We start from the raw sequence: 24759 nt of genomic DNA, 5'->3' as shown, positions 1-24759 counted from the left end.
GTACTGAAATTCCCACAGAACAACTTTGTTTCTTAACATTCTTACAACAACTTGAGGACATACATTTAAATAGAACAATGAGAAAATCTATTGGAAACGTTATGCTGAAGTTTTATTTTTATTTTTACTTAACCTTTATTTAACTGAAGTACTGAAATTCTGACAGAAGAACATTGTTTCTTAATGTTTTCCCGAACTATTTGAGAACATTCCCAACATAAAACAAGTTGGAGAACGTTCCTAGAACATTACCAAAAATGGAATTAAATGTAACCATGTTTGACATTTTAGTAAACCTTCTGTTATAGTAATAAAATACCAAGAAAATAATGTTTTTTTTGTCCAGTTCCTTAAATGTGCTGAGAATGTTCCAGAGCCAAGCAACAATCCTGCACCATTCCCAGAAAGTTGTGGAAAGGTTGTATACAAAATAACCATATGACAACCACTCTCTCACCAAGTTCTAAGAAACATATGGTTCTCAGAACGTTATGTGCTAGCTGGGATACTAACAAACATCATAGCTAAATATGCTTTTGGCAGTGTGATGTGACATCTGACATATGCCAGACTGTGCAAACTGCTAGTAAGAAAAGTGTCTGTCACATGTAACCAAAATAACTGAGGTTACCCCAGTGCAAATGTTTTGTATTGATTCCAAATGGTAGACCGACCTAAGGACCATGTGTACCTTTTGATGGTAAACAGTTAACACTACAGTGTGGGATACAGCAGTCTTCAGCTGTTTAACCATTACTGGATGTGTTAATGATGGAAGTCAATCAGCTGGCCCTGGGAGAGGACTTGAAAGAGCCCTCTGCGTTATCAGACCAAAGGAGCTGGTACTGAAGCATTTGCCAAAATAATAATTTCTCTTTCATGTCAGATGCACTTTGCCTTCATAAATATGCAGTTTGCCTTTGCAAGCCATTTCACAGCAGATGTGTTTTTGTAGTACGTGTTGTGAAAATGTGTTTTCAATGTTGGCCCTCTTTGATGCTAATTTGTTCCATTCATTAAAGCATTTTACCACTTTTTTGTCACAATCTGTTTACAGATGGGGATTCTTTTCAGAAATCAATTCTCATGACTGTACGGCCATTAGAGCTGTGTCACACTGGGGACAGCCTTGTTCTCTCTCTTTGTTGTTTTGTTCCCCTGCCTCTCCATAACACATTGACCAGTATTTATTACCCATATCCCCACCCATAAAATTCCCTGTGCACCTCTAGAGGCTGTGCTGCTGAGCCATGTGCTTAAGTGGGGACACCTGTTGTAAAAACAGCTGAGTAATGAGCATTGTGTGTGTGTGTGTGTGTGTGTGTGTAATGGAGCTCATCTGGCCCAGGACCTGTACCAGGGTGATGGGTTGGAGTGATCATCATGTGCTCCCCAGCAACAAGAGTCAACTTGTTGCTGGGGAGAATGTATGATGCTGAAAATGACCACGATTTCTTCAGCAACATGTACCGCTAGTCTATTGTCAAGGCAGGGTGTGTTCAATGCTGTGGACATGTTGATCTTTCGTGACAACATTTTGTGGCTGACAACCTGAACTTAAAACATACTGATGGCTATAGAGTAAAAGGGCTTAAGCTTTACTGCAACTATCTATCTACTGGTAACAAACTATCCATGTTGACTGATATAGTACAGTCGTGAGAGTAAGCAGACACACTTGGGATGGAGGAGAGAATGTTTTTTAAGCATCAGTGATTCCGTCTCACTCTCCAACTATTGCATGTTTCATCCAAACCAAGCAAAGAAGTGTTAAGTTCTACATTATACACATAGTACAATCTGTCAATATACACAGAACTTCTCAGTGAAAATAGACATATTTTTGTACTTTCTCACATAGAGTCTTATGCATATAGTTATTTTGGTACTGATATAAAAATATAGAGCACAAATATTTTACCTGATTGATGATTAATCAACATATATATTTTTTTAACTATCTGTTTGCTGATGTCCCTGTCCCTCTCTTTGCCCCACACATCAACAAGAGTCACCCAAGAAGCATCCTTACCAATCGCACCACAAAAGCCACAACCTTTGCAGAGCAAGGGAAACAACTCCTTCCATGGTCTCAGAGCGAGTGACGTCACCAATTGAAACATTGCTAGCGCGTATCATTAACTAGCCAGCCATTTCACACCGGTTACACTCTTTGCCGCAGCAACCCGGCAGAGCCTAACTGAGTGATCCGGATTACGGTACCAATGTAACAGTAGGCCTATTGCTTCCATCACTCTCCATGCCTGAACCTGGACTTGAACCAGGGACCCTCTGCACACATCAACAACAGTCACCCACAAAGCATCGTTACCTATCGCTCCACAAAAGCTACGGCCCTTGCGGAGCAAGGGAAAAAACAACTTCAAGATCTCAAAGTGAGTGACATCACCGATGGAAACGCTACTAGTGCACACAACTAACTAGCGAGCCATTTCACACCGGTTACACTGTGAGGTTGCTGAAGGCTTTTTTTAATCTCAAATCAAATCAAAGTTTATTGGTCGCGTACACAGATTTGCAGATGATATCGCAGGTGCAGCCGAAATGCTTACAGTGCAATAATATCTAGCAATACAATAACAATACACACGTAATTTTAAAATTATAAGTTGACAAATATCAGAAATATCAGAACGAGCAATATCATAACGAGCAATGTCAGAGTCCAGTTTATAAATATATATACATATGTCACTCCTGTCACGGATCCCTCCGGAACTTTCATTACGCACACCTGTCCCGTATTCCCACTGATTAGTACTTGTATAAGTGTGCCCTTTGGTTTCCATTGGGCAGTCGATTATTGTTACAATGTCGTGTAGTGCGTGTGAATACCTGTGCTGTGTGTTTTGGCTTTCGTGCCATTGTGGATTGCGCAGATGATTACGTGTCTCGTCCCGTGTGTTAATCATTGTGCTCGTGTGTTATTTATTCGAGGTACTCCTTGCTCTTTTGTTTTGGGTTTCTACCCTGTGTTTTGTTACGTGTTTGTTTGGTCTTCGTCTCCTTGCTTTTACACGGCACGCCGTAATTTGGGCTTCATTTAAAAAACTATTACGCATTCCTGCGCCTGTCTCCCGATCTTTCATACCAACATGACAGAATAATCAACCCTAAAGGGAGACAGAGGGAATGGCCCGTCCGACGACGCTGCGACTGGTCCGTCCGGCGCCGCCGCAACTTCGGCAGCTGCAACTTGGTCGTCCAACGTCGCCGCAACGGGTCCGTCCTACGACGCAACTTCAGCAGCTGCAACTGGCCCGTCCGACACCGCCACAACTGGTCCGTCTGATGCTACTGGTCCGTCCGACTTCGCCGCAACTTCGGCAGTGGCATCAGGTCCTGATCGACCCGCACTGCATTCCTGTGATTGTCCTAGAGGCCGGTGTCGTTGCGCTGCTAGTGCAGAGCCTCAGAGGGGGGGGTACTGTCACGGATCCCTCCAGAACTATCATTACGTACACCTGTCCCCTATTCCCACTGATTAGTACTTGTATAAGTATGCCCTTTGGTTTCCATTGGGTGGTCGATTATTGTTACTATGTCCGTTGGTGTGTATGAGTACCTGTGCTGTGTGTTTTGGCTTTTGTGCCATTGTGGTTAGCGCAGATGATTACGGGTCTCGTACCGTGTGTTAATCATTGGCGCGTGTGTTATTTATTCGAGGTACTCCTTGCTCTTTTGTTTTGGGTTTCTACCCTGTGTTTTGTTACGTGTTTGTTTGGTCTTCGGGGGAAAGAATTTTTACACGGCACACCGTAATTTGGGCTTAATAATAACCCCTATTACGCATTCCTGTGCCTGTCTCCCGATCTTTCATACCAATGTGACAACTCCCTTTGGTTCCTTCCCCAGGCGTCATTGTTTCTTTTCCAGTGTCATGTCTGTGCATTGTTCGTGTTTGGTATTATGTTATGTTTATTTATTAAAACACTCACTCCCTGAACTTGCTTCCTGACTCTCAGCGCACACATTACAAAATGACGACTCAACAAAGGGAAGCATCAGGGAGTGGTTTTTTTGTGTTGGGGTGATGTCGGTCCGAGTGTTGGAGCCGGAGCTACCTGGGAGGCCTCAGCAGGTTTGTAGGCTCCCATGCCTCAGCGGGTTCGATAGGCTCCCATGCCTAAGCTGGGTGAACAGGTTCCCGTGCCTCAACCGAGGCAACTGGGGAGGTCTCAGCCGGCTCATCAGGCACTCACTCCTCAGCCGGTTTTTCAGGTTTCTGCACCTCCGCAGAGGTGACCGGTCCGCTACTGATCCCCGGGATCGTCATCTTGGTCGGCGTCCTGCGGCTGGAGCCGCGCGTTGGGGAGGGGGTACTGTCACGTGTGCTCCCTCTCCGGCCTCTTGGTCACCAGGCTGCACGTTAAGGCGCACACCTGTCACCAGCGTTACGCGCATAATGATACTCACCTGGACTCCATCACCTCCTTGATTACCTGCCTTTTATATATCACTCCCTTTGGTTTCTTCCCCAGTGGTCATTGTTTCTGTTTCATGTCTGTGCGTTGTCCGTGTTTCTTGATTTGTATTATGTTCCATTTATTTATTAAAACACCCGACTCTCAGTGCACATCGTTACATTGTTAAAGTGACCAGTGTTCAATGTTTCTATATACAGTGCCTTCAGAAAGTATTCATACCCCTTGACTTATTCCAACATTTTGTTGTGTTACAGCCTGAGTTTAAAATGGATTCAATAGATTTATTTTCTCAACCATCTACACACAATACACCATGACAAAGTGAAAACATGTTTTTAGACATTTTAGCACATTTTTGAAAATGAAATACAGGAATATCAAGTATTCACACCCCTGAGTCAATAGATATTAGAATCAACTTTGGCAGCGATTACAGCTGTGTCTTCCTGGGTAAGTCTCTAAGAGCATTGCACACCTGGATTGTAAAATATTTGCACATTATTCTTTTTTTTTTTATTCTTCAAGCTCTGTCAAATTGGTTGTTGATCATTGCTAGACAGCCATTTTCAATTCTTGCCATAGATTTTTAAGCCGATTTAAGTCAAAACTGTAACTAAGCCACTCAGGAACATTAGATGTCATCTTATACACAGCAACTCCAGTGTATTTGGCCTTGTGTTTTAGGTTATTGTCCTGCTGAAAGGTAAATTTGTCTCCCAGTGTCTGTTGGAAAGCAGACTGAACCAGGTTTTCCTCTAGGATTTTGCCTGTGCTTAGCTCTATTCCGTTTATTTTTATCCTAAAAAACTCCTTAGTCCTTGCCGATTGCAAGCATACCCATAACATGATGCAGCCACTACCATGCCGGACGTAAAGTTAATTTCTTTGCAACATTTTGCAGTTTTACTTTAATGCCTTATTGCAAGTAGGATGCATGTTTTGGAATATTTTTATGCTCTACAGGCTTTCTTCTTTTCACTCTGTCATTTAGGTTAATATTGTGTAGTAACTACAATGTGAAATCCCTGAGCGGTTTCCTTTCTCTCCGGAAACTAAGTTAGGAAGGACGCCTGTATCTTTGTAGTGAATGGACCATCCAAAGTGTAATTAATAACTTCACTACGCTCAGATGTTTACACATCTACCAATAGGTGCCCTTCTTTGTGAGGCATTGGAAAAACTCCCTGGTCTTTGTGGTTGAATCTGTGTTTGAAATTCACTGCTCGACTGAGGGCCCTTACAGATAATTGCATGTGTGGGGTACAGAGATGAGGTAGTCATTCATAAATGATGTTAAACATTATTATATCATGGCATTGTTGAATACATTTTTCTGATTGGCTTGAAGGGCATTCTGGGCATTCATTATTTCCCTATAACACACAGTATATTTGCACGGTAGAATTGAATGGCTGTAGTTCATTCTTACATGTTCTATGTTTGAGCTGCTTTTGTCGAATTGAAAATATTATTGGCATTGTTGAATTCGATTTTTTATAATGGCAAGCTAGGTAGGACTGATGGTTTGATTAGCTAAACTTGCAAGTCTGTTTGTTTGGTTACCACACCGACTATTGTAGCTATCTAGTAAACTTGCTAGCTACTTCAGTGGAACTTGAACACATTTTTACCTGCAAATTAACACATTTAGTAGCAGCAAATCTGTTAAATTATAGCCATGGTATGAAAGGGATGATTAACTCGGGGCTCTATACGTTCTATGAAAGACAATGCAACTCCGTGAAAGGTCAGTTCCACGACGCGCTACACACCTTCCACGTAATTTATAATTTTTTCCATAGAACCCATAGCCCCTCGTTGATTATCCCTTACTTATTGAACACAGAGTGAGTCCCTGCAACTTATTATGTGACTTGTTAAGCACATTTTTACTCCTGAACTTATTTAGGCTTGCCATAACAAAAGGGTTGAATACTTATTGACTCAAGACATTTCAGCTTTTCATTTGTAATTACAGTGGCTTGCGAAAGTATTCACCTCCCTGGGCAAACAAGAAATAAGACAAAAAACAGAACTTGAGCATGCATAACTATTCACCCCCCCAAAGTCAATAGTTTGTAGAGCCACCTTTTGCAGCAATTACAGCTGCAAGTCTCTTGGGGTATGTCTCTATAAGCTTGGCACATCTAGCCACTGGGATTTTTGCCCATTCATCAAGGCAAAACTGCTCCAGCTCCTTCAAGTTGGATGGGTTCCACTAGTGTACAGCAATCTTTAAGTCATAACACAGATTCTCAATTAGATTGAGGTCTGGGCTTTGACTAGGCCATTCCAAGACATTTAAATGTTTCCCCTTAAACCACTCAAGTGTTGCTTTAGCAGTATGCTTAGGGCCATTGTCCTGCTGGAAGGTGAACCTCCGTCCCAGTCTCAAATCTCTGGAAGACTGAAACAGGTTTCCCTCAAGAATTTCCCTGTATTTAGCGCCATCCATCATTCCTTAATTTCTGACCAGTTTCCCAGTCCCTGTCGATGAAAAACATCCGCACAGCATGATGCTGCCACCACCATGCTTCACTGTGAGGATGGTGTTCTCGGGGTGATGACACGTGTTGGGCCAGACATAGCATTTTCCTTGATGGCCAAAAAGCTAAATTTTTGTCTCATCTGACCAGAATACCTTCTTCCATATGTTTGGGGAGTCGCCCTCGTTGCTTTTGGCGAACACCAAACGTGTTTGCTTATTTTTTCCTTTAAGCAATGGCATTTGTCTGGCCACTCTTCCATAAAGCCCAGCTCTGTGGAGTGTATGGCTTAAAGTGGTCCTATGGACAGATACTCCAATCTGTAGAGCTTTGCAGCTCCTTCAGGGTTATCTTTGGTCTCTTTGTTGCCTCTCTGATTAATGCCCTCCTTGCCTGGTCCGTGAGTTTTGGTGGGCTGCCCTCTCTTGGCAGGTTTGTTGTGATGCCATATTCTTACCATTTTTAAATAATGGATTTAATGGTGTTCCGTAGGATGTTCAAAGTTTCAGATATGTGTTTATAACCCAACCCTGATCTGTACTTCTCCACAACTTTGTTCCTGACCTGTTTGGAGAGCTCCTTGGTCTTCATGGTGCCGCTTGCGTGGTGGTGCCCCTTGCTTAGTGGTGTTGCAGACTCTGGGACCTTTCAGAACAGGTGTATATATACTGAGATCATGTGACAGATCATGTGACACTTAGATTGCACACAGGTGGACTTTATTTAACTAATTATGTGACTTCTGAAGGTAATTGGTTGCACCAGATCTTATTTAGGTGCTTCATAGCAAAGGGGGTGAATACATATGCACGCACCACTTTTCAGTTTTTTATTGTTTTGAATTTTTTGAAACAAGTTATTTTTTTTCATTTCACTTCACCAATTTGGACTATTTTGTGTATGTCTGTTACATGAAATCCAAATGAAAATCTATTTCAATTACAGGTTGTAATGCAACAAAATAGGAAAAACACCAAGGGGGATGAATGCTTTTTCAAGGCACTGTAAATAGTAAAAAATTCAAAAAACATAATTCCACTTTGACATTGTGGGGTATTGTGTGGGGTATTGACACAAAATCGGAAATTGAATCAATGTTAAATTCATGCAGTAACACAACAAAATGTGGGAAAAGTCAAGGGGTGTGAATACATTCTGAAGGCACTGTACATGGCGCAGACGTCTCTAAGGTGCAGGGGAGTCCCAGGTGGTAGCGGGCTAGTGACAGTCTCTAAGGTGCAGGGGAGTACCAGGTGGTAGCAGGCTAGTGACTGTCTCTAAGGTGCCAGGCAGAGTACCGGGCGGTGGCTGACTAGTGATGGTCTGTTGAACAAGCTGTTGTTTCAGTCTCTCGGTCCTGTCTTTGATACACCTGTACTGTCTGTCTGCATGATGGTAGCAGAGTGAACAGACCGTGACTTGGGTGCCTTAGGTTCTTCTTGGCCTTCCTATGACACCGGGTGCTGTATATGTCCTGGAGGGCAGGCAGTGTTTCCCCGGTGATGCGTTGGGCTGACCGCACCACCTCTGGAGAGCCATGCTGTTGCAGGCGAAGTAGTTGCAGTACCAGGCGGTACAGCCCAATGCATCAGTACCAGGCGATGCAGCCTGAAAGAATGCTCTAGATTGTGCATCTATAGAAGTTGGTGAAATCAACTGTGCTCCTAGCTTTCTATTCCTCTTTCCAGTAAAACAGTCATTTCCTAGATGGCTGCCAATGAAAACAAAGTAAAAACGTGTTATCACTGATCCAACAAATGTGTAAGTTGTTTAATGAGTAATTCTCATTTGGCTCTTTTCTGGCTATGACCAATTCAGTGATTTCTTTGCTAGGATTTTGTGCAGATGAATTACTGGGTGGTGCTGTAGGTGAACAGTTTCCCTTAATATGAGGAGCACTTCTATCTTCTTTATACAATATAGTTCCTGCGTGTAAAGTTTTTGATATTTTAGCACAGTTGGGCCTGTATGCACATTTGACAAACCAAAGGAAGATCCAGTGAATTGGAATGTTTTGGAGTCTGTTCCGTGTGCGGTCAATTTTTTTCGTCTTCACTGTAGAGTTATTCACCATTCGGATGCATAGTTAGCCATGGTATACATTTATTTTGCTCATCAAAGAAACTATTGAACTCATTTGGTAAGAAAGTAATCTGGAATAAATACAAACTTGAAAGCTAGTGTCTTAAGCAAATTGTTCTTCATACTTTTGAACGCTTATGAATTGAGAAAAATAGATTAGGTGAGAAGACATCTAGACAACATTAAGAAACAATGGTAATTAAAACAGCAAAATTATGACATTTATTGAAAAAAGACTTCTAAGCCAAACAGGCACACATGTATATCACAGGTTTTACAATGTGATTGACAGTCTTCTTGCGTATTTTCACTTAGTTGCTGCACAGATGTTGTTTATATGAGTTGAGCAAGTTTGTTCAGGTATTCTTTTCAAATTGTATAATTGCAGCGCTTTGGATGGGTCCATTCTTGCAATTCAACTACAAGAAACGACGTGTGCTGTGCAGACATTACAGGCCATTTTACTTTGACTGTCCATCCTAGACTCTGATACGGGTCCAGTAACATCCAAGTCTTATTGTTTTTGGAGTCCTAACATTAATTTCATTGTGTTCAGCCAGTCCCATGCTTGCAGTACCTGGCAGCTATGAAAGCTGTGGTTAGGGAAGTTGTTTTTGGGAAACCCTAACACACTCTTATACAAAGAAACAGCTCCAAATATACCACAGAGCACAGCAGTGGGCACAGTGCCACGGCATCTCTCACTATTAATTAATAACAAGTGTTTCATATCAGGGCCCTCATGGGCTTGCCTGGCTACCCAGACTCTGGCCAAATGCTATGGCCAAACGCTACGCCCACAGATGTTAGTTTCTTCTCCGCAATGAGTCTGGATTTGAGTACCTCCCCGACCCTTAACCGAATGCGAACAAATTTGGGCCATCTGATTGGTCCTGAAACCGATGGGTTGGGTCAGAGCCAGAACACACATGGTGAAGCAGCAGTTTTAAAATGTGTAATTGGCTTTGACACTCTGATTGGTTAGAGACGATCCAATCGCTGATGACTTTGTTTAGTTTTGTACAATGCCCCTCATGCTCCTTATCACCACAACTGACTTCAATGATGGCAGTCTCAAACTGAAGTATGTAGCAAACGACAGATCAGCTGAAGAATTTAGTGTGAGTCGTCAGGCTTTCATGGGCACAATGATTGGGATTTTTGAACATCTCTTGAAAGTAATTTATTTCTGAAAGTTTGTTCGAAAATATTCCTCTAACTTTTGGAATGTGACATATCTCCAGATTTGCTTTCTTGAAAGTTGTTTTTATGACGCATGTAACACACAATGCTCTTAGGTTATTTTCATTCCATGTCAAAACTTGGAAGAAAAGCTTCTCAAAGGATGGCAAACTCAAACTCTCTGTTTGTGTTGTTTGACATAGCCAACGCAACTGCAACTAGTGTTGCAAAGGGAGGGTATATTACTGGAAACTTTAGAAGTTTACCAATAAACTACCAGAATTTTGTTAACTTTCAGGGATTTTATGTAATCCATCACAAGACATCTAGTGGCCTTTTGGGTACTTCAGTCATCTGTAATTATCTCTTGCCCACTGTGTGGGTTTATCACATGAAAAATAAATGAAACAATTAAATACGATGATTTTAAAATTTAAAATAGAATGACAAAGCTGTAAAAAAAATATAATGCCATTGTTGATTAGATGATCTTTTCATTAATTAGACTATTTGGTCTAGAAACTCATGTAATAGATATAATAAATTAATGCAATATATGAATACATTTTTTAAAAGTTATTCAAGTATAAATTACCAAAGTTACGATAGATTGTCATATATTTTCTCTTCATTACCAAAATTAAGTTTCCGGTAACTTTAGTAAATTACCGGTATCTTTACAACCCTAACTGCAACATACAGCAGTATAAACAATGAAAACCACCTTTAAAGATATTTTCCTCAAATCAGAAAAATTCCTGAGTCTTTCAATTATAATTACTCCCAGACCACCTCCTGCTCGCCTGTGATACACAGACAAAGACTTTTGGCATTTCAGATGTTTCACTCCTAACGTGTTCCAGATTTTATATCACTCATGAAAGATTTTTTAGGAGAAAATCTATTTATGTCTCAAGACGTTATCTTGATACAGTACATATACAAGGAATGGAGAGATAATGGCTGCCCTCGGAAAACTACGCCTTCTAATTTTATGGACAGACAATTTTTAAATCGTATTTGTTGAGAGTAAATCATATTCATTTCAGGACAATAGCATGTTGATTCCTTTTCAGTTGGGTTCACCTTGTGTTAGGCACAAACCACCTCAAGCTAACTCTAATCATATGCTCTGCATGCTTCTACAGTAATATATGACTCTATATTTTTAGTTATACAACGGGTGGGTCTAATCCTGAATGCTTATTGGTTAAAACCACATTCCAGCCGGTGTCTATTTCACAAGTTTTCACGGGCTAAATCTATGACGTTAAAAGGCCTATTTACTCTGTTCCATCTGACTGCGCAATCCACGTTTCATCAGCCCAGCCAGGCAATTTATAAACTTGATCTCCACTATAAAAAACATCTACACATTATCTCACATTTCTTTTAGACTAATATTTAGATTTCTACAGCGGAGATTTGTATAAACCTTGCTATCTGTCTCTCCGACATTTGCAACATTGTTTCCATATTCAAATTCGATCTCCAACTGTCCCATAATAATGAAGTGTCGGGAGTCGGGGCCAGACAGACAGGTAGGCAGCGATTCTCAGCCAGTTGAAATTATGAATCAGCTGGCATAATTTTTGGGATATATACAAAGAAATGCCAATTGAAAAAAGGTCAAACGAAACGAAAAGCTGCTAGTTTGCAGTCTTTCCAGCTTCAGTTTGAAGTGATTGTGTTAGCTGTGTTGTTGGCTAGCTGCTCTGAACATCAGTGTCCTGACGAGAGAGCACATTTTCTATGCCAGGCGAAATCGCTCCTTATTAGCTCATTGTTATAGATGTGTCCAAATAAATGTCACTAGAAAACAGCTTAAACAAATGCAAATGCAGCTACTGTTGTTATTCTGGCTGCACTGTTTGATGTGACTGTAAGTTAGCCGTAGTTGACTAGCTAGCAAGTAAGGGATAAGAACTTTGCCAGCCAGTATAGCAATGGAACATTTAGAACGAACGATCGGGTCGCGTCCATAGATACAGAACAAAAAGACTGAACGATTGGGTCGCGTCTCTGGCAACTGAATCGATAGAATGAACTTTTTGTGTCGGGACTATATATTGTGTTAGGATTAAATAGTATGAATAAATTCATCAAAATAAAAATGTTAATGAAGATATGTCAATCATTATTTGAATATGTTGGTAACCAGTAATAATGCCCTCGAAGCCAGAGTTTGGAGGATATATTGGCACGGTTTGCTAACAACACCCGTGCCAATATATCCTCCAAACACCGTCTTCTCGGGCCTTATCACTTAATTCTGCAATCTAGACTAGGGGAGAGATGAGATGGAAAGCTGTAAAGACATATCTTTGAGAACAGAAGTGGCATATCTTGTGCTGGGGGGAGTGTTTTCAACCTGTATTGTACTGCATCTGCACCCACCTTAACTTGTTTGATTCTCTATAACTGTATGTTCTATCTCTTTCAGAATCACATGGAAACAAACGGAAAGAAAGGAAAAAAGGTAAAGTTCACAAAATAATTTATACTCTACATCTACACCTAAATTCTGTCAAAAACTATTTGTGTATTTTTTTCATTAGTCCACTGGTAATACAGTCCCAAAATATTTCAAGAAGCAAAGTGTCACCATCCACATCACCATGGTGATGCAAAATTTAAGTGAACGCTTCCATTGCTACAGGTGATGGTGCAGAGAGGAGGAGGTTGTTTGTATTTTCATTTATGTCATAGTACTCACTAATTCAGATTTCTTTCCATGTCTTGTTTTTTTTAGGCAAGAAAGGCCCTCCTGGTGCACCTGGCCCCCCAGGCCCTCCAGGGCCACAGGGGCCACCAGGTATTCCTGGCATCCCAGGTATCCCTGGGAACAACGCCATGGGTCCCTCAGGACCACCCGGACCGCCAGGCCCTGCTGGACCCCCAGGGCCACAGGGACCCCCTGGTCTTCAAGGACCCTCAGGTACCTCCTCAGTTTCATTCCCTTTGGGCCAAATCCTGATTTGAGATGTATTTGTGTTTTTCAACCTTTCTTAAAAAAACTGACATTGTAATTGTTTCTTAATCTGTACAGGGGGAAGAGTCAGAGATAGCCAGGTATGTTACCCTTTCAATGTTCTGATGATGAATTGTATTTATGTATGTCCACTTTTCGAGGAATCTATTCTTTCTTGTTGTGTTACAGCCTGCTGTGGTACATCTCCAAGGCCAGGAAACAACAATACAGGTCAAGGAAGGTAAGAGTTAAATTTTAGATACTCTGGTCACATCACTTAATGGATGAAAACAAGCCAAATTTACTGTCAGAAATCATTCTTAAGAAGTATCTTATTTGTTATTTGTTCCTCTAAGAATAAATCTGAATAGAAGGTCACGAAAAAGATGTGTGCTCATCGATGGGACAGAAGTCTCTGTGTTGATATGATTCTGGACAGTCAGATAGCTGTTTTGCTCCACAGTTGCACACACATCAGTTTTGTCCTGAGTCTGTACGGGAGTTGCAGCGATGAGACAAGACTGTAACTCCCAATTGGATCCCACGAAAAAGGGGAGATAAAAAACAAGAATTCACTGCTGGAGAAAAACACGCATATTGTATTTACTGTAGTTTCTTTTTTGACAATGCAACAATGAAGAACCCTGTCTGTAATTGTATGGCAACGACGGATGTTAAGTGACTGCCCTTTTCTCACGCTGAGATCTTTCAGAAGGCGTACTGAGAAACTGGAAAATGATATCCATGCATCACAAGGTGTTCAAGATGCACTCGAGATCTGGGGAGCTAGAGGTGCTGGTAGATGGTACCTACTTCATCTATAGTCAGGTAGAAGTGAGTATGGTCTTGGGCCTAACTCTTCCTATCGCCTGCATGTCACTCGTCCTTTCTCTCTGCAGTCCCAGTGGATTATGCTATCTCAATGGTTAGGCCAAAATATCTAAATTGGCTGTTGTAAGGCCTACCATACTAAGGCATAATCTATAAAGACTCCTTAGCTTTGAGCCTAAACTTTCTTATTCAGAAATCCAAATTAGATTTCCCCATGAAATGACTTTTGCAAGTATTCAATTGAAATGATCTGGCATACTGTAGGCTACATTTCTCAGAACCCAGGTGGTTGATTTTGTCAGTGCTCTTGGCTGCAGAGGGAAATGTCTGGATGAGTGAAGTGAATGTATTGCATGCCCTTCAATGTGATCCACCTTGTACAAAGTGGATCATATTCTGTGGTAATTTGCCCAGTTTGCCTGCTATATTTTATGATTGTAAATAAAACCATTGTTAATTACCTATTAAGTTATATAAGTAGTCTAGTTCATTATCTGCATGCTCATGCTCTTACTTTGAACCAGAAAGGGTTCTTCAATGGGTTCTCCTATGGGGAAGGCCGAAGAACCCTTATAGGTTCTGGATAGCACCTTTTTTTCTAAGAGTGCATATTTGTGTTATTCCCTCTGAATTAAACACAATATTTATAGCATGTTTGTCTCCACATAACTTTTACTGCCAGGTTTACTACCTCAACTTCACTGACATTGCTAGCTATGAGGTGATGGTGGACAAGACGCCATTCCTGCGCTGTACACGGAGCATCGAGACTGGACAGCGCAAGTTCAACACCTGCTACACGGCTGGGGTGTGTCTGCTGCGTGCCCGGCAGAAGATCTCCATCAGGATGGTGTACGAGGACACCTCCATTAGCATGACCAACCACACCACCTTCCTGGGGAGCATCCGACTCGGGGAGGCCCCCCCAGCCAGCCACTCCTGAAGAAGCAGACACAGGCCCACCAAACTGACTGTCAAATCAGGACCCAACCCTCAACCAGCCCCAACCCTCAACCACCATATCCATCTATGGTTTGTGGGAGTCTCCACCGACTCTACTCTGCCTCTACTACCATCACCACCATCTATCACATATCGACCAATGAGGAGATGAGAAGGCCCACCTACTCCTGAGTTGACATGTACAGTACATACAGTATCCACCCTCAGGCTGGGCCAGGCCCCGTCCTCAGGCTACTACTGAGCTGATAGGTCCCACCCTACCTGATATTAGGGTGTAATGATGTAATGATATTAACCCACTGCCTGTTATCTCTGAGTGGAAGATTCTTTCCAAGTGATGATGACTCTGATCTTCGGTGCTGATTATGGACAAATATGCACCCAACTTGCAAGCATTAAGAAAGGGAGGAGTTGCTGATTTTTTTAGGAAGAAAAATACATTAGGCTTTACTTCTAGAATAGTGCATTTATTGGGAATAACTTGGTTTCCCTGATCATAACATGCTTGAGAAACCAAGATTGACAGGAGTCATTCAAGTCTCCACTAAAATAACTGTCTGTCATGGCAAAGTACATAAAACACCTGTTATATATTATTAAACAACTGTAGAATGCTTGTTTTTATCTACCAAACTAAACCTATTTGGAGAAGTGAATGTGATTGTTGGTGTTGTATCAATCCACTGAGTCATATAGGTCGTTAGGTAACATGGGTACATACTGTAAAAGCTTTTGAATACAATATAGAAATACAACGTGTGAGAGTTCTCTGATGAATTGAACATGCACAGCTGAAGCACACACATTTCTCTGTTAGAATGTGCACTGATTAAAACAAATTATTGATCTGTAGGCAAATATATCCCTCTCCCTCTCTCTACCTCTCTCTCTTTCTCTCTCTCTCTGTTAAATAACAAGGTCTTTATGGATGTTTCTTTTATGTTTCAAATGAAGTTGTTTGTCAAATATGGAATCACCCAGATTAATACTGTAGATTTATTTTTCCAAATTACTAACATGACCTAAAATGACATTCTTCATGTTACTATGTTGACCGGTCATGATCCCAAGGCTTGTCATGGACGCCATTATATTTCTTTGCTTTTTTTAGTTCTTCTTTGGTTTGTTTGAAATAACCAATTCACTTGTCATTCCCTTTGAGCTGAACCAGTCATGTCCTGTTTCTGGAAGGCCATTTGTGTTTCAGTTTTTCTCCGAAGAATTTCGTCTTTCCATATACATAGGCAGCTTGAATCTTTTGTGAATATCACACACAGTCAAAACATTTTTCAGCATATAACTCCTTTGCATGTTCATGTTTATATGTGAGTGAACACATTAGTCTTTAAGGAAGCATTTAAGGGCACAGATTATCTGTCAACATGCAGTTTCTGGATGTTTATGCAACTGCTCTGCACTGTCCATGTATTGTAAATACTACAGGGTTTGGTCAATCACCATGCAGTCAACCTTCTGGAAAACTGGTGACAAAAGCAGAATCATGTCCAGTTGTTTTTAATTAGTTTGATAACCGTTATGGAAGGAAAGATAGATAAGACAATTACCAAGGGAAGTTCAAATGTATTTCTTTCCAGTTATTATGGGAAATTCTACATCATCCATAATGTCTGCAATACGAGTTGGTATCAAACATTACAACTTTCAGTTTAGAAACGTGCCAAAAAGGGCAGTGAGTGTACCATGTTCTTGTAGTATTACTTTAGTTGTGTAGCAATCAGAATTAGTTTGGTTCAATTCAGTGCTTAGAATGGTTCATTCTCCAATTCATGCTTTGTGATTAAATTCAATGCCTGAGTCAAGTTGAGTCAAGATAGAATTGTCCCAAACTCTGGTAGCTATAGTCCTTTTAATTCAAACACTGTTTAGTTGAAGTGTTTCAATACATTGTGGTATGTATTTTGATATGAATTATTTGGATTGTTTGTAGGTAAATAGGGTATAATTGTTTCCCTGCTTTGTTGACTAATATGTACATTTGTATACTCTGTTGTGATTGTAAATATGTATATAAAATAGAATTCTGTTTTTGTAAATTGTATTGATTTATATTATTATTATTATTTTAATTCACAGTTGTTATATAACATAGTATTTTGTAACAACACTTATGGCAGTTGTTAAAAGAAAGAAGTGAAAAGAAGATCCTACTGTATTGATCTACTGGGGTATATATTGACATACTAAGGAATATATTGCTTCTTTAAAATACAGCAAATATACTCTATGCAGCTTCCAGCAAGTTACTTTGAGCAGGTTTGATGCAGGCTAGATGCTGTTTCCTTTCCACCCATGGGGGCCATGGACATACTTAGTGTGACTTTGGAAGCGTAACCTCAATCAACCAGCGTTAAACAACACACTCCTTTTCACCTCATTTATGACTTTATTTACTTAACAAAAGGCACATCTCAATAGGTGGTCCAGGTATCCTCATGACCTGGCGCTATTGCTCTATTGTTCCTGCAAGCAAGGGGGGAAGCCGATGAAATCAGAGTGCAACTCCTTGAACGGCCAACTCCTTGAACGGCCAACTCCTTGAATGGCCACCTCTTTGAAGTTGGCAGTTGTGTCTAAAAACACTTTTTTACCCTCAAGAGTGTGTACATGAATGTATATAAACTTGGGATTTTGTTTTTCAACAGGAAAAGTTCAAAAATAGCTGGAGTCCATCTTTAACATGTGTTTTTTGTCATCTGATAAAGATGATACAATCACTCTCTGATTGAGACAGTAGATGTGGATTCTATGGCACTGGAAAGTGCATCCTTCTGTTTCACCACTACCAGAAATTCTAAACTGTATTGTCTTTCCACAGAGTTAGACTGGGCTGGGGCCTCCCTAGATCAAGGACAGTGAAGGAACTGTTCACATCGTTAAATTAAGCATCAAAGGAAGAAGAATGCGTTGAAGTACAGCGTAATGCCAGCCTGTCTAATGACAACTATGGAGCCATTACTGGAGCCACATTTTGTTGATGTACAGTGCCCCCTTTTGGTAAGAAATCAAATTCAGAAAAGTTTAGAAACAGAGAGGACTCATTATTTAAGTGTAATAAATAAACACACTTGTGGCATAGGAGCATGTATTTGAGTACCATCTCTAAAATAGGAATATTTGGTAAAAATGCAATAATGATTGAAACTCACTATTAACTTTGGAACCCTGATTTGATATGGGAAGAACCAAAATGTAGGACGAATCGACATTTTTGTCAGGTCATTTTGAAAGAAATTAAAATCAATGCCTATTTGCTCTTATCAGTTGTAAATATGCCCTTTTAGCAAAGACTTCAAACGTCTGCCTCTCCAACACGCAATACACACTATCTGTAATTTTGTGTGTGTAAGCTATACTCTCATTCCTTTGGTGGATTCCAGGAATAAGCATTCTAAGAAGAATGAATAGAGGAACAGGAAGGGCAAGCCTTTGCATGCCAGTTCACACCTCAAAATTCACCTTTCATAAACATGAATGATTTCTCACCTCTCAAGACTCCTAACACCCAATCCAAAGCTGGGTATCCAACAAAAGGAAGGATTTGCTTTGGGGTAAAATAGTTCTCACCGGGTTCTCAGAACAGAAAGAGGCGGAGGGGAGGGGCTGTTCCGGGGGCAGAGGAGGGGCAAAGAAACTACCCTTCAATTCAGAATTACATATGGTAGGTGAGAGCAAACATGACAACCTGCACTCAGGGGTAGACGTAACATAGTAAATGTACAGTGGCTTGCGAAAGTATTCACCCCCAAAAAAAGTTATTATTTTGTAGAGCAACCTTTTGCAGCAATTACAGCTGCAAGTCTCTTGGGGTATGTCTCTATAAGCTTGGCACATCTAGCCACTGGGATTTTTGCCCATTCTTCAAGGCAAAACTGCTCCAGCTCCTTCAAGTTGGATGGGTTCCGCTGATGAACAGCCATCTTTAAGACATAACACAGATTCTCAATTGGATTGAGGTCTAGGCTTTGACTAGGCCATTCCAAGACATTTAAATGTTTCCCCTTAAACCACTCGAGTGTTGCTTTAGCGGTATGCTTAGGGCCATTGTCCTGCTGGAAGGTGAACCTCCGTCCCAGTCTCAAATCTCTGGAAGACTGAAACAGGTTTCCCTCAAGAATTTCCCTGTATTTAGCGCCATCCATCATTCCTTCAATTCTGACCAGTTTCCCAGTCCCTGCCGATGAAAACATCCCCACAGCATGATGCTGCCACCACCATGCTTCACTGTGAGGATGGTGTTCTCGGGGTAATGAGAGGTGTTGGCTTTGTTGAGAGGTGTGAGCTTCCTAGATGTTCACATAATACGCCTACCCATCCACCCCAACCAACCACCCTACTTTCATTTTTGCATTAAGTAACCTTCTGTCTTATGTAACCGCACAAAACGTGACATATACTAATTTGAGTGTCCCAGATGTATGTTTACTATGTTACATCTTCTCTATGAGACCAGGCTGGACAAAAGTAGCTCACATGCCCCACTGGAGAGAAAATTAGTTTTGTTTTGACAGTGAATATTTTGTTTCTATAATGAGACTTGGAGTTATTAATCAACCAAGTGTAATATGAGATGCCACATGGGAACAAGCAATCAGCCAAATAATAATCGTACAACTTTAAGCATAAAGAAAATCATTGAACTGATAAAACAAAAACAGAGGACATGCTGAAGCTACAATATGAGCCTCAAAGATGGACGTGATTTGTTTCTGATAGACTGAGCTTGATGAGACAGACAACCCTTAGCACACAGTGGCAGAAATGTGCTGCTATTCAGGGTCCTTGCTGGTGTTAGAAAATCAGTAATCTCACCACAGGGTTACAGAGCATTTCTTGTTTTGGCTGAAAACAGAAATGATGGTTCTGCCAAAAAGTGCTAGGATAGGCTACTGAGGAAGAAATGGTATACAGTATATCAAAGTACAAATATGAACATCTTACATGCACAATACTGAATCGCCATCCTTTGCTGATTATTTGTGAATAGATTAATACAAATGTAGAAGTAATGATAGTGAAATTAGGAGGGGCAATACCACTGGACCCCTAGTTCCTTTAAAAGAAACTTAACAAACATTACCTCTACATGTTCCCATTGACAGTATTCTGGCAAAGCCTTACCATAAGACTACATATAAGACAAAGGTCAGCCTATCTCACGGAGGGAATATAATAGGGGGTAGATAAACACAATTTTGAATGATCTTCTCACTAAGGCACACTGACATCCCCTGGAAACCCTCGTTCAACCATTAATCCTCTGCTCATACCACATGCAGATAATCAACCGTTTATACGCTCTTATTTGACCATGCTAGTGAAATAAATCCCTGTTTATCATTCCCTGTTTTCTTTGTTGATAAGGATTAGTGGGTAGCCTTTATTATAAGTCAATTTTTATTTTTTATTTAACCTTTATTAACTAGGCAAGTCAGTTAAGAGCAAATTCTTATTAACAATGACGGCCTAGGAACAGTGGGTTATGCCTTGTTCAGGGGAAGAACGGCAGATTTTTAGCTTGTCAGCTCAGGGAGGCTATAGTGTGATTCTATCAGGGAGACTAATGTGTATAGCACACATAAACACACACTTGAAAACGGATAGCATCGAAGTATCAGACTGTGAGAATGGTTAAATTCTTCTGTTCTGTATTGGTTGTAAGAATAATTTAGTTCCTCGATAATGGCCCATGTTAATTGGATTAGTTGAGCTAATTGTTTAGCGCGTCAATCCGTCAATCGTTGCCGTTCAGTCGTTAATATATACAAACCAAGAGTGGATCAATCGTTTTGTTTGTCCATTAATCTAACGTAGATCAAACATAACTGGTTTCGAGACCTTTACATACCTACATCTAATCTACCTGTTTAATTTATTGAGGAACATTTAGGTCAATGCATAGCATAGGACATGCAAATAGAAGGCTCGTCGGGGATTTGAACGAGGGACCTCACGCACCCTACACGATAATCATACCCCTAGACTACCGAGATATTAAAAGTTGTAAAAAAGCAAACCTGTAGTCCAATTTAAAATCATAGTTAGAACGTTGTAATGTCACTATGACGCGCGCGTAATCTGGACATCAATCACGGATCTGCGCAATTTCAGCGATTTAGGGAAGTCTAATTATCAAGGCTATTCTCATAGTTCATGGGCTGTTTACAAAATAGGCTTTCAGATATCATATAAACACAGAGATCCAACATAAATGTTATATTATTGTAAAATTGTTGAGAATATTTTACTGGCAAAGGTTATGTTGTCAGATTGTCACACAGATTAGATTAGAATGTTGCAGATGTGTTTTCAAAGGAAATCTTCAAAAGACTTTAGGCCAGGGCTAGTTAATAGAAGTGTTGCATATTAATGAATGGCTTTATCCCGCTTTAGCCTACATGTCTAACACTTTGTATAGGCTATATATAAAGGATAACTGCTAATAGGCATATGTTACAGTTCCATCCCCGTGAATTCACAAAATTAGAATTTGATCCGTGTAGCTGTGTTCATTCCATGGTTCATTCACAAATCGCTAATTTAATGGGGCGTGGCTATCGTGGCGGCGACATAAGAAGACTCCCTGGAGCTGAGGTCACACCACCAGTGGCTTGTATCTTATAGTAGGGCCATACCTCCAGACTCATAGGCTAAATAAAACGATACTATCACTGAATAATCACATCGGACTACTAAAGGAGTCGTTTGGAGCTTAATTTTTGTACATTTTAGGCAGAGGATTCACACATTTGTTTACAATGAAATTCCACATGGATTTATTTCTATTGACATTTATTGTGAACGCGAACGGCTCTGCTGCTATATATTGGCTGTAAGTATTCCATTCGTGTGTAGCTATAGGTCAAATCAAATCAAAGTGTATTGGTCGTGTAGACAGATTTGCAGGTGTTATAGCAGGTGCAAATAAATGTGCAGTAGAATGTCTAGAAAAGACAATACAAATACACAAATGGCCTAACAAAAAAACGAAAGAAATCAAGAAATGTCAGAACGAGTCCAATTAACAATCCAAAGTAGATATATTAGAGTGAGCAGTGTCAGAATCAATAATAGGACTATAGCCTAAATATAAATACGTGGTGTGTATAGACAGTATATAATTTGGAAAATAAAATGATATGTACAGTAGTAGGTATATTATGATGAGAATACAGAATATAGTGAGTAAACAACAGTATATAAACAGTATATGAAGTGGCCAGTGTTCAATGTCGGGCTATCTATTCAGAGCAGAGGCCTATGCTACTATGCTACCTTGTCTACATACTGTTTTACCCACTTCTTATGTATATACTGTATTCTAGTCAAGGCTCATCCTATATAACTACTGCAGTACACACCATTTCTATTCATATACTGTCCATAATGTCCATAATGTCCAATGCTCGTTCTAATGTTTCTATATTTCTTAATTATTTTATTTTGGGGGGATTTGTGTGTCTTGTGTTGTATTTTTAGTTATTACTGCACTGTTGGAGCTAGAAACATACGCATTTCGCTACACCAGCAATAACATCTGCAAAATATGTGTAGCCGACGCTACCAATAAAATTGTATTTGATTTATTGAAAAAAAATCATGACTTGTATTTGTTCATTTGAAACATCTATATGCCATATCAAATAGCTGATGAGTTTTGTATCTTTTCAGTGGACTTACTGTAAATGGGAGTTCTTTAGGCTGGAATCAAACTAATCATTGCAAGCTGCTAGACGCGTTGGCCCATGAGCAATTGCAACTTTGTCGGCGAAATCTTGAGTTGATGCACAGTATTGTCCACGCCGCCAAGATGACCAAAAATACATGTCAGAACACCTTCGGTGACATGCGGTGGAACTGTTCCTCTGTTGAAAAAGCCCCTCGTTTTACACCAGATTTAGCAAAGGGTAAGCTAAAGAAACTTTGGAAATGTAGGCCTATCTTGAAAATGTTATAATATATTGTGGCCAATTAAATTATGTGATTTGGGATTTTCTGTGACTTGCATTAATTTAACTGTATTGCAGGCACCAGGGAGTCTGCGTTTGTGTTCTCACTAGCTTCTGCCGTAGTGAGTCACTCCATCGCCAGAGCCTGCTCTTCTGGAGAGCTCCCCAGCTGCTCGTGCGCCCCAGCCCCTGCTGAACAGGCCGGGCCCGACTTCAAATGGGGAGGATGTGGCGATAACCTGCGCTATGGTCTCCAAATGGGATCTGCCTTTTCTGATGCACCGATGAGAAACAGCAGATCTGGCTCTCAGCCGTTCAGACTAATGAACTTGCACAATAATGCAGTTGGAAGACAGGTAATGGTTGAATTTTTGCATACACGTGCATAATTACGCACAAGTTATTGTGCCATTGTTTTTCATGGAACTCCTGTTTAGCTAACGGTTTAAAAAAAAAACATGATAAACAACATATTCTATTCTATAATTAATATTTGCAGAACGTGGCAACACATTTTAATATTATTTTTGCTCTACTTTCAGGCACTTATTGATGCCCAGGAGACCAATTGCAAATGCCATGGGGTGTCTGGGTCCTGCTCTGTCAAAACATGTTGGAAGGGCCTCCATGATATTAATCACATTGCCATGGATCTCAAATCCAAGTACCTGTCTGCCACCAAGGTGATCCATCGTCATCTTGGGACAAGGAAGCAGTTGGTCCCCAGAGAGTTGGATTTTCGACCAGTGAGAGAGAGTGATTTGGTCTACCTGATCAGCTCTTCGGATTACTGCACACACAATGAGAAACATGGCTCACTCGGCACACAGAACAGGTATGATTTTGTTTCTCTCAATGTAACAGTGGAAATTGTCATTTTTACTGTACCTTTGACACTTCGAAGGTCGAACTTAAGGTGATCCTCTCCCCATTCATATTTTTTAGTTATATAGTGAGGTTTATTGATTGGAACATCATTTTTTTGTCTCCAGGCAGTGCAATAAGACATCCAACGACAGTGGGAGTTGCAATATAATGTGCTGTGGTCGCGGCTACAATGCCTTCACTGAGAGGATTGTGGAGAGATGCCAGTGCAAGTACCACTGGTGCTGCTATGTCACCTGCAAGAGGTGTGAAAGGACAGTGGAGAGATATGTATGCAAATAAACTTTGCATAGAGACAATTGAGTGAACATGAAGCACTATTTTAACCACCATATCTTGTCAAGCTGTGCTGGCCCAGGTCACCTGACCTGACTCCCCGTGTAGTAGTACGTAGTCTGCAGGCTACAGTACAATAAAAAACAAGAGGAACAACTCACATACAATACCAAAGATAAGCAGATGGATCTGGACTCCTCTGTTACCTGTTTTAAAGAGACTGGAGGAGGGCACTACTGTGAAAAATATTGTGTTACTTGAAGAGAAAATGTGATTGATTGGGAGCTGTTAGCTATTCATGCTTGATTAGTAATATGTTCCTCAATAGAAGATTAGTTGAATTGATGACATAGGAGGTACCCTAAATGCAAACCGTCCAGTCAGCTTTAAGTTGTTCAACTGACACTGAAAAGCTTTTAATAATTTACATCTTACTCATTAACTAAATTGCCAATGAGAGGATGAATAGCTGATGGATCTAATTTCAATGTCCATTTTAGTCAAAAGCGGCTAATGCCATATACTCCTCAGTTTAGGTACATTCTGATCATAGGAATACAGAATACATTTTAGCTGTATTTTTTGTTTTTATTAATACATTAGGCCTGTTGATGTACATAAGTGCAATTTTATATTTATTTCTATTAAAAAACTACACAAAAATGTTA

The 24759-nt window shown here is 40.4% G+C and overlaps 2 protein-coding genes across 2 annotated transcripts in view; both read left to right on the top strand.

Annotated features, from left to right (window-relative positions):
• The window catches only part of LOC139537233 (ectodysplasin-A-like), a 61646-nt gene extending 44629 nt beyond the window's left edge, over positions 1 to 17017 (top strand). The window contains exons 3-8 of the mRNA XM_071338325.1: positions 12642 to 12677; positions 12951 to 13136; positions 13248 to 13270; positions 13359 to 13410; positions 13873 to 14003; positions 14683 to 17017. Of these exons, the coding sequence (XP_071194426.1) occupies positions 12642 to 12677; positions 12951 to 13136; positions 13248 to 13270; positions 13359 to 13410; positions 13873 to 14003; positions 14683 to 14943 (689 nt within the window). The 3' untranslated portion in view covers positions 14944 to 17017. The remainder of the gene's footprint in view (positions 1 to 12641; positions 12678 to 12950; positions 13137 to 13247; positions 13271 to 13358; positions 13411 to 13872; positions 14004 to 14682) is intronic.
• A 4555-nt stretch (positions 17018 to 21572) lies between these two features.
• On the top strand, positions 21573 to 24759 carry LOC139537230 (protein Wnt-11-like). The gene is made up of 5 exons (XM_071338323.1): positions 21573 to 21813; positions 22653 to 22888; positions 23009 to 23286; positions 23473 to 23765; positions 23923 to 24759. The coding sequence occupies exons 1-5, from the start codon at positions 21740 to 21742 to the stop codon at positions 24095 to 24097; spliced, it is 1056 nt and encodes a 351-aa protein (XP_071194424.1). The 5' UTR covers positions 21573 to 21739; the 3' UTR covers positions 24098 to 24759.

The sequence above is a fragment of the Salvelinus alpinus genome, chromosome 13, assembly GCF_045679555.1.
Source record: "Salvelinus alpinus chromosome 13, SLU_Salpinus.1, whole genome shotgun sequence".
Classification (NCBI taxonomy): Eukaryota; Metazoa; Chordata; class Actinopteri; order Salmoniformes; family Salmonidae; genus Salvelinus; species Salvelinus alpinus.
Note: the sequence above shows the minus strand (reverse complement) of the source record. Positions and strands in the feature narration are given on the sequence as shown.

Coding starts and splice junctions, on each gene's coding strand:
- LOC139537230 (XM_071338323.1), top strand. CDS start 21,740: ATGAAATTCCACATGGATTTATTTCTATTGACATTTATTGTGAACGCG. Junction 21,814..22,652: donor TCTGCTGCTATATATTGGCT/GTAAGTATTCCA, acceptor GTATCTTTTCAG/TGGACTTACTGTAAATGGGA. Junction 23,287..23,472: donor ATAATGCAGTTGGAAGACAG/GTAATGGTTGAA, acceptor CTCTACTTTCAG/GCACTTATTGATGCCCAGGA.